The sequence below is a fragment of the Littorina saxatilis genome, linkage group LG3 (genome assembly GCF_037325665.1).
Source record: "Littorina saxatilis isolate snail1 linkage group LG3, US_GU_Lsax_2.0, whole genome shotgun sequence".
Lineage (NCBI taxonomy): Eukaryota > Metazoa > Mollusca > Gastropoda > Littorinimorpha > Littorinidae > Littorina > Littorina saxatilis.
This window is the reverse complement of record NC_090247.1, coordinates 3116129-3126949: the sequence shown is the minus strand read 5'-3', so window position 1 is coordinate 3126949 and position 10821 is coordinate 3116129. Positions and strand designations below refer to the sequence as shown.

The 10821-nt window shown below is 43.8% G+C and overlaps 2 protein-coding genes across 2 annotated transcripts in view; both read left to right on the top strand.

Moving 5' to 3' along the window:
• The window catches only part of LOC138961069 (uncharacterized), a 6659-nt gene extending 4722 nt beyond the window's left edge, over positions 1-1937 (top strand). The window contains exon 3 of the mRNA XM_070332662.1: positions 1902-1937. Coding sequence (XP_070188763.1) covers positions 1902-1937 — 36 coding nt within the window. The remainder of the gene's footprint in view (positions 1-1901) is intronic.
• The window catches only part of LOC138961401 (inhibitor of apoptosis protein-like), a 24488-nt gene that overhangs the window by 10658 nt on the left and 3009 nt on the right, over positions 1-10821 (top strand). The window contains exons 2-3 of the mRNA XM_070333018.1: positions 5752-7418; positions 8763-8932. Of these exons, the coding sequence (XP_070189119.1) occupies positions 6092-7418; positions 8763-8932 (1497 nt within the window). The 5' untranslated portion in view covers positions 5752-6091. The remainder of the gene's footprint in view (positions 1-5751; positions 7419-8762; positions 8933-10821) is intronic.

Genomic DNA, 10821 nt, shown 5'->3' with positions numbered 1-10821 from the left:
TCGGGTCGCTTCCTCCCAGTGGAAAGCTAGCAGCAACGGAGTCGCGCTACCCAGGTGTCTGCGTGTTTAGGTGTATTCAGCCACCTGCACGGCTTATGGCAGAATGACCAAGGTCTTTTACGTGCCATTGTGATGACACGGGGGTGGGACATGGCTTCCGTCTCTGGGTCTGCACATAAAGTTGACCCGTGTCCGTCCTGGCCCGAATTCGAACCTGCGACCTTTCGATCACAAGTCCAGTGCTCTACCAACTGAGCTACCGGGCCCCCGGTATTATTATTGTCTGTATATGCTATGTTGCGTCTGTGTATGCCTACAGGAATTTGCATTCGCTCTCTGCCAGTACAAGTCCAAACTTTATTGGGTGTAATGTGCCTGTGATCTGCTCGCAGTCGAGCACAGATAGGTTTCAAACATTCCTCCAGTGAGCCGCCGCGCGCTGCGACCTGAGTAAAGCGCTTCTTTGGTCTCTGGCAACGTTGAACTGCGCTGATATGCCCAGCGACGTGCTGACAAAGTGATATCGCCCCGCTGGCTATTTTTACCGCTGGCCTTCGCTTGCCTGGAACAGCCGTGGTCCTCTCGGTTAGTCTCGGATTGACTCGGCTCTTCTTACAGTCTTTTTTACATTTAGTCAAGTTTTGACTAAATGTTTTAACGTAGAGGGGGGAATCGAGACGAGGGTAGTGGTGTATGTATGTCTGTGTGTCTCTGTGTGTGTGTAGAGCGATTCAGACTAAACTACTGGACCGATCTTTATGAAATTTGACATGAGAGTTCCTGGGTATGATATCCCCAGACGTTTTTTTCATTTTTTTGATAAATGTCTTTTATGACGTCATATCCGGCTTTTCGTGAAAGTTGAGGCGGCACTGTCACGCTCTCATTTTTCAACCAAATTGGTTGAAATTTTGGCCAAGCAATCTTCGACGAAGGCCGGACTTCGGTATTGCATTTCAGCTTGGTGGCTTAAAAATTAATTAATGACTTTGGTCATTAAAAATCTGAAAATTGTAAAAAAAATATTTTTTTTATAAAACGATCCAAATTTACGTTCATCTTATTCCCCATCATTTTCTGATTCCCCAAAAAATATACATATGTTATATTTGGATTAAAAACAAGCTCTGAAAATTAAAAATATAAAAATTATTATCAAAATTAAATTGTCCAAATCAATTTAAAAACACTTTCATCTTATTCCTTGTCGGTTCCTGATTCCAAAAACATATAGATATGATATGTTTGGATTAAAAACACGCTCAGAAAGTTAAAACGAAGAGTGGTACAGAAAAGCGTGCTATCCTTCTCAGCGCAAGTACTACCCCGCTCTTCTTGTCAATTTCACTGCCTTTGCCGTGCGCGGTGGACTGACGATGCTACGAGTATACGGTCTTGCTGCGTTGCATTGCGTTCAGTTTCATTCTGTGAGTTCGACAGCTACTTGACTAAATGTTGTATTTTCGCCTTACGCGACTTGTTTGTTTGTTTGTTTGTTTGTTTGTTTCCTTATGGTCGGAGTGGTATATTTATGTACATCTTAGATTAAAAAACACCCGAAAGCTGTGTTTAATCGTTTCGGGTAAATTGTACATTTTTTGTTCCAGCTTTGAAATTGTTTTGGCTTGGAGAGTTTTGCTCATGGCCCTGTGGCAAATTCAATTGCTTTGGCTGGGAAACTATTCTCCTCTGGCAAGCTTTTGCCGAGTTGTCATCTTCTTCTTCTTCTTCTTCTGCGTTCGTGGGCTGAAACTCCCACGTACACTCGTGTTTTGCACGAGTGGAATTTTACCTGTGTTCTCTTTACTTCTGTTCTACTGACATCGTTGTGAACATAACAAATAAACTTCTTGACTTTAGAATTGTATCCGTATAAGTGATCTGTTTCATTGATCTCTTAGCCCACTGTCTCTGATAAGAGGCGATTTAACAACTGATATGTGACCCTCCACGACGGTATGAGTCGCATGTCACCTTTGCATGATTTTCATATTTTTACATTTTCCTAAAGAGTTTTTTATGCTCTATCCAGTGGTGAAAACCGTTTTAGAAAAGAGCGAAAACTGTTTGAGTTATAAGCCTGTGACTAAGGTGACCCTCACACTGTTACCAGACACTCCCCGGACTTATATGAAGCCTAGCGCAGAACCGCGCGAGGTGACATGCGACTCATTTCGTGGTGGAGGGTCACATATGTTCTCTCACTTACTGAATGAACGCTTTAGAAAAGATTGAGTATGGTTATCAGTATACTTTGAGTTATTGAAATATTATAGAGCACTAAGAGATGAATAGCACCTGTATATCGACAAACTGACTTTCTTTCATTTCATTTTATTCACTTTATTATTGCAATGCTGGGAAAGTCGGGTCGCTTCTTCCCAGGGGAAAGCTAGCAGCGACAAGAGTCGCGCTACCCAGGTGTATGCGTGTTTAGGTGTAATCAGCAACCTGCATTTATGGCAGAATGACCGAGGTCTTTTACGTGCCACTGTGGCGACACGGGGGTGGGACGTGGCTACCGTCTCTGAGTCTGCACATAAAGTTGACCCGTGTCCGTCCCTGCCGGGATTCGAACCTGCGACTTAGGATCACAAGTCCAGTGCCCTACCAACCTAATGAACGAAGCGCTTCTCCATGTCGTCTGCTAGTAGGGCAGTGTCATTCACACTCTACTTCAAAATGCTGGTAATTAGCCGAGACTAACTTGAAACCTTTCAGAATACAAAAGGCTTCCTTTTTTATGTTCTAATTTCTTTCTTTCTTTCGTTCTTTTCTTTCTTTATTTGGTGTTTAACGTCGTTTTCAACCACGGGAACGGGGAAAGGGGGGAGATGGGATAGAACCACTTGTCAATTGTTTCTTGTTCACAAAAGCACTAATCAAAAATCTGCTCCAGGGGCTTGCAACGTAGTAGGCTACAATGTATTACCTTACTGGGAGAATGTAAGTTTCCAGTACAAAGCACTTAACATTTCTTACATACTATATTTTATACAAGAAACACTTAACAAGGGTAACAAGTCGCGTAAGGCGAAAATACAATATTTAGTCAAGTAGCTGCCCTTTTTCAGCAAGACCGTATACTCGTAGCATCGTCAGTCCACCGCTCATGGCAAAGGCAGTGAAATTGACAAGAAGAGCGGGGTAGTAGTTGCGCTAAGAAGGATAGCACGCTTTTCTATACCTCTCTTTGTTTTAACTTTCTGAGCGTGTTTTTAATCCAAACATATCATATCTATATGTTTTTGGAATCAGGAACCGACAAGGAATAAGATGAAAGTGTTTTTAAATTGATTTCGAAAAAAAAATTTTGATAATAATTTTTATATATTTAATTTTCAGAGCTTGTTTTTAATCCGAATATAACATATTTATATGTTTTTGGAATCAGCAAATGATGGAGAATAAGATAAACGTAAATTTGGATCGTTTTATAAATTTTTATTTTTTTTTACAATTTTCCGATTTTTAATGACCAAAGTCATAAATTAATTTTTAAGCCACCAAGCTGAAATGCAATACCGAACCCCGGGCTTCGTCGAAGATTACTTGACCAAAATTTCAACCAATTTGGTTGAAAAATGAGGGCGTGACAGTGCCGCCTCAACTTTCACGAAAAGCCGGATATGACGTCATCAAAGACATTTATCAAAAAAATGAAAAAAACGTTCGGGGATTTCATACCCAGGAACTCTCATGTCAAATTTCATAAAGATCGGTCCAGTAGTTTAGTCTGAATCGCTCTACACACACACACAGACACACACACAGACACACACACAGACACACGCACATACACCATACCCTCGTTTCGATTCCCCCTCGATGTTAAAATATTTAGTCAAAACTTGACTAAATATAAAAAGAGAAACAGAATCCGTTAGTCGCCTCTTACGACATGCTGGGGAGCATCGGGTAAATTCTTCCCCTTAACCCGCGGGGGGTTCTGTTCTAATTATCCGATACTAACTTGAAACCTTTCGGAATACAAAAGCAAAAGCAAAGAGACTGCCAACGTTCCAAAATTCAGAATCAAAAAACAAGAAAGGTAGGTTGTTGGAACGTTTGTTATTGACAAAACAATACATTCACAAATATATCGACCCAACGGTCTTTTAAGTGCACAGACAAACAAAATAATACAAAAGGCTTCCTTTTTATATTTAGTCAAGTTTTGACTAAATATTTTAACATCGAGGGGGAATCGAAACGAGGGTCGTGGTGTATGTGCGTGCGTGTGTGTGTGTGTGTGTGTGTGTGTGTGTGTCTGTGTGTGTGTGTAGAGCGATTCAGACTAAACTACTGGACCGATCTTTATGAAATTTGACATGAGAGTTCCTGGGTATGAAATCCCCATACGTTTTTTTCATTTTTTTGATAAATGTCTTTGATGACGTCATATCCGGCTTTTCGTGAAAGTTGAGGCGGCACTGTCACGCCCTCATTTTTCAACCAAATTGGTTGAAATTTGGTCAAGTAATCTTCGACGAAGCCCGGACTTCGGTATTGCATTTCAGCTTGGTGGCTTAAAAATTAATTAATGACTTTGGTCATTAAAAATCTGAAAATTGTAAAAAAAAATAAAAATTTATAAAACGATCCAAATTTACGTTCATCTTATTCTCCATCATTTGCTGATTCCAAAAACATATAAATATGTTATATTCGGATTAAAAACAAGCTCTGAAAATTAAATATATAAAAATTATTATCAAAATTAAATTGTCCAAATCAATTTAAAAACACTTTCATCTTATTCATTGTCGGTTCCTGATTCCAAAAACATATAGATATGATATGTTTGGATTAAAAACACGCTCAGAAAGTTAAAACAAAGAGAGGTACAGAAAAGCGTGCTATCCTTCTTAGCGCAACTACTACCCCGCTCTTCTTGTCAATTTCACTGCCTTTGCCATGAGCGGTGGACTGACGATGCTACGAGTATACGGTCTTGCTGAAAAATGGCATTGCGTTCAGTTTCATTCTGTGAGTTCGACAGCTACTTGACTAAATATTGTATTTTCGCCTTACGCGACTTGTTTCTGTTCTAATTAGGACAGTTTCCACTCAGGCATGTGTCGGTAATGTGGAGAAAATAATCTACATTGCACTAAAATGACGGGGGAACAGTATCTTTCCAAATCGAAAGACGGGACACAGGCACATGACAACAAAATGAAGTTTGTTAGCGCACTCCAATGAAATGCTTTTGTGATTACTGACAAAATATTTAATATATTCTGCTCCTCGCCTTCCATCCCCCCCTTCCATTCCTAAACCACCCACCCCTTCATTCGGATAAGGTGTTGGTGTTATTTTGTTTTGATGGGTTTTTTATGGTGTTTTATGCACTTCTCGGTCCATTTATCCCACTGCCCCCCCCCCCCCCCCCCCCATTTTCATTTTCATCTTTCTCTCTCTCTCTCTCTCTCTCTCTCTCTCGCTCTCTCTCTCGCTCGCTCTCTCTCTCTCTCTCTCTCTCGTAAATACACATGCACGCAAGCACACACACACACACGCACACATACATACTTACACACACACGCACACATACATACATACATACATACATACATACATACATACATACACACACACGGACACACATACGCACGCTTCCAGGCACTCGCTTAAACACATACACACGCACGCACTCCCCCCCCCCCCCATCCCCCTTACAAACTTACATGCCCGCCATAACTGTTTAATATCACTGCCTAAGGTCAGTTTTTGTGTGATATGTTTCAGGTCGTGTCGGGGATTCCAGACCGATCGCAAACAATCAAGACCTAACCATCAATCATTCTTATTGACACAGTTTTGATTTGTATTGGATATTTTCTGCTAGGATACACCGATATAACACAGGGATGGGTGTGTATTTCGTATTATTGATCGCATCTATCCTAAACATGCCGCTGAAAACAAAATCGCATGGTGACAAGCAAAGTGAATTTATCGTGCGAGGTTTTGGAAAACATTGCCAAAGGTGATTGACACCATAATTATGCAAATTGTAGAAGTGGCTTGCGTCAGTCATACCGTTGAGGAGTTTGTGAACAGCGATTGAGCCTCCTATTGAATAAGGATGGCCTTGCAAGAGAGTCACATGACCCAAAATGTGACCCGGTTTCTGCCCGACCCAACACGTAACCCTGATATTGACCTTGCTCACCTTGGATATCGCCTAGCAACGCTCGCCGCACTGCCGTCGTCATTTCCGGTGTCAAGGGTCAAGCTTGCTGACGAGGGGTTCTACTTCCGGGGCCAAGGTGACGAGATGACGTGTTACAGCTGTCACATGCGGTACTCTGGCTGGGCACAAACCGACAACCCCGTGGAAATTCACCGACGATTTTCACCGCAATGTGCGCATGTGTTGAGAAAAGACAGTGAACATTCTGCTGGAAGTGCTATCAGTAATGAGCACTTCACTGCGTCTGGCAGCAGACTAGATCATGGATCTTTGATGAACGGAGAAAGAGAACATTCTACCCATGATGCGCTTACTAATGGTCTTGTTACTGAAGGAACCAATGCAGAGAGAAGATCAGTCTATGGTTCCATGGTTAACGGAGACAGAGGACTTTCGGTCGGTAATGCGCCAAGTAACGGACATGCTACTGCAGCAGGCAACACCGAAGTCAACAGAGTAGGTCATACTCCCTTGGTGAACGGAGCACCAACCGTCTTCAGCACCCCTGTGGAAGATGGCGATGGTTCTGACCCGACTTCTCGACGACCTGCTTCTTCTGCACGTGCAACAGGTCCATCGTCACACAGGACAGGTGCTAGTGCTTCTGTCACACCTACCAGTGCAGCCCGTGGAAGGACAACTATCTCCCATTCTGATTCAAGACCCGGGACTCGTGAAAGCAACTCCAGCATACTGTCGATGAGTGATTCGTCTAGCGGTGAAAACAGAGCCAGCATCAACCGAGCAACAAGCAGCACGAATGTCAATAGAACTCAGCCTCTCAACACTGCACCTGAACACGATTCAATTGATACTACTGATAGCAGACCCCTCTCAACGTCTAACGGTCTACCTCGTGGAGATACAAGTAGCAACAACACAAGAAGACCACCCTTCGAACTCTCACATTCTGACACCGTCGGAACTGACAGCAGATCCTTAACGACTTCCCGCGCAGTCCCTGACGGAGAGACCAACATTTCCAACAGACCCTCTTCGAATGCATCCCGGTCTGCAAGCGTCAGAGACAGGGAGGACAGTGGCGGGGTAGAGGCTCGCCCCTCCCTGTTTCCCCAGCCAGGGCTGGACTTGGGCGGAGCCGTGTACCCTATGTACCAGGACATGGCCAGCAGGAGGCGGACCTTCACCCAGTGCCAGTGGGATGACTCTCAGGCCCCGCCCCTTGACTACGTCATTCTCTGTGGCATGTTCTATGCTGGTGAGTCGCACGTTTGCTTGTTTGTCTGTTTGTTTGTTCACTTGGGCGGGGCAGTGTATAATGACATGGCCAGCAGGAGACGGACATTCACCCTATGGGATGGCTCTCAGGCCCCGCCCCGTGACTACGTCATTCTCTGTGGCATGTTCTATGCTGGTGAGTTTGTCTACGATGTTTTCATCACTTCTTTTTGTCATTCAAAGATGCCCCGTTCAGACAATATTTGTAACTTGTGTGAAAAGGCATGCAGTTCCTAGAACCTTCCACATTGTTGCTGTGATAGACATAAACGAAACTTGTTTTTTGCATGGAGACTGCCAAGATCAACTAAAAAAGCAAACAAACGTACATCGGTCCCGATATATAGGTTAGACGATTAAAAAAAAAATTTAAACACCTTTTTGTCGTACATTTGTACCGTCTATTGTCCAAGTTTGTGTCTTTAATGCGTTCTCCATTCCACTCCTTTCCTCCGATGTGCCTGCACCGCTCTCATCTTTCTACCTAGTGTGGGTTTTTGTCCGCTCGATGTGCCTGCACCGCTCTCATCTTTCTACCTAGTGTGGGTTTTGTCCGCTCGATGTGCCTGCACCGCTCTCATCTTTCTACCTAGTGTGGGTTTTTGTCCGCTCGATGTGCCTGCACCGCTCTCATCTTTCTACCTAGTGTGGGTTTTTGTCCGCTCGATGTGCCTGCACCGCTCTCATCTTTCTACCTAGTGTGGGTTTTGTCCGCTCGATGTGCCTGCACCGCTCTCATCTTTCTACCTAGTGTGGGTTTTGTCCGCTCGATGTGCCTGCACCGCTCTCATCTTTCTACCTAGTGTGGGTTTTGTCCGCTCGATGTGCCTGCACCGCTCTCATCTTTCTACCTAGTGTGGGTTTTGTCCGCTCGATGTGCCTGCACCGCTCTCATCTTTCTACCTAGTGTGGGTTTTTGTCCGCTCGATGCTGCTGTTGGTTAAATTCTGTCTGCATGTCTGGCTGTTTGTTTGCCATGCTGTCTTCACTAAACCTTTAAAAAGGCAGCCGTTTGAAGATATACAGTAGCACACAGACCGGCGAAACGTAAGGTCGCAATTAATTGCTATTGTTGATACTTGTGTGTTACCGACAAACCGACCATCAAACTTTTATTAAATGGACTGAATTTTTAAGGGGCTCTTTTTCTCGGGAAAAAAAACTCGCATTGGTTTTATTGACAATAAAAATTGAAAAAAAAAGATCGATACATGAATTCATATTTCTTAATTTTGACTCGTGTCTGTTGCCCTCTTCACTTTCATCGGTCTAGCAGAATCGAAAAAACTAAGCTGATTCTCAGTACGTGTAAAATATTTTGCAGGTTACGCAGACTGTGTGCGGTGTTTCTATTGTGGCGTTGGTCTCAAACACTGGGCGCCGACTGATGACGTGTGGACAGAACACGTGCGCTGGAGGCCCGGATGTGGATACCTGAGAGCAATTAAGGGTGATGACTTCATTGGAGAAACACAGAGGAGATTGGGAATCGAGGTAAGTGTGTGATGGTTTAAGTGAGAGTTCGAATCCCGGTCGCTGCCGCCTGGTGGGTTAAGAATGGAGATTTTTCCGATCTCCCAGGTCAACTCCTGCTAGTGATTTAACCCCCTTCGTGTGTACACGCAAGCACAAGACCAAGTGCGCACGGAAAAGATCCTGTAACCCATGTCAGAGTTCGGTGGGTTATAGAAACACAAAAATACCCGGCATGCCTCCCCCGAAATCGGCGTATACTGCCTGAATGGCAGGGTAAAAACGGTCATACACATAAAAATCCACTCGTGCTAAAAACATGAGTGAACATGGGAGTCTAAGCCCATGAACGAAGAAGAAGAAGTTTAAGTGAGAAGAGTCTATAACAGATTCTGGAAAATCGTGAACCGAAAGAGTTTTCACTGACATCAACCAAAGCAAAGCAGCGTTAAAAGCACAGTCTTTGACATGATATCAGATCTAGACGGGCTTTTACCTGGGATAGATAAGACCATCCCTTTGACATGATACCAGATCTAGACAGGCTTTTACCTGGGATAGATAAGACCATCCCTCCACTTGATGTCAGGTCTAGACAGGCTTTTACCCGAGATGCATAAGACCATCCCTCCACTTGATATCAGATCTAAACAGGCGTTTACCTGGGATAGATAAGACCATCCCTCCACTTGATGTCAGATCTAGACAGGCGTTTACCTGGGATAGATAAGACCATCCCTTTCACATGATATCAGATCTAGACAGGCTTTTACCTGGGATAGATAAGACCATCCCTTTCACATGATATCAGATCTAGACAGGCTTTTACCTGGGATAGATAAGACCATCCCTTTCACATGATATCAGATCTAGACAGGCGTTTACCTGGGATAGATAAGACCATCCCTCCACTTGATGTCAGATCTAGACAGGCGTTTACCTGGGATAGATAAGACCATCCCTTTCACGTGATATCAGATCTAGACAGGCGTTTACCTGGGATAGATAAGACCATCCCTCCACTTGATGTCAGATCTAGACAGGCGTTTACCTGGGATAGATAAGACCATCCCTTTCACATGATATCAGATCTAGACAGGCTTTTACCTGGGATAGATAAGACCATCCCTTTCACATGATATCAGATCTAGACAGGCTTTTACCTGGGATAGATAAGACCATCCCTTTCACGTGATATCAGATCTAGACAGGCGTTTACCTGGGATAGATAAGACCATCCCTCCACTTGATGTCAGATCTAGACAGGCGTTTACCTGGGATAGATAAGACCATCCCTCCACTTGATGTGAGGTCTAGACAGGCGTTTACCTGGGATAGATAAGACCATCCCTCCACTTGATGTCAGATCTAGACAGGCGTTTACCTGGGATAGATAAGACCATCCCTCCACTTGATGTCAGATCTAGACAGGCGTTTACCTGGGATAGATAAGACCATCCCTCCACTTGATGTCAGATCTAGACAGGCGTTTACCTGGGATAGATAAGACCATCCCTCCACTTGATGTCAGATCTAGACAGGCGTTTACCTGGGATAGATAAGACCATCCCTCTATTTGATGTCAGATCTAGACAGGCGTTTACCTGGGATAGATAAGACCATCCCTCCACTTGATGTCAGATCTAGACAGGCGTTTACCTGGGATAGATAAGACCATCCCTTTCACGTGATATCAGATCTAGACAGGCGTTTACCTGGGATAGATAAGACCATCCCTTTCACGTGATATCAGATCTAGACAGGCGTTTACCTGGGATAGATAAGACCATCCCTCCACTTGATGTCAGATCTAGACAGGCGTTTACCTGGGATGCATAAGACCGTCCCTCCACTTGATGTCAGATCTAGACAGGCGTTTACCTGGGATAGATAAGACCATCCCTCCACTT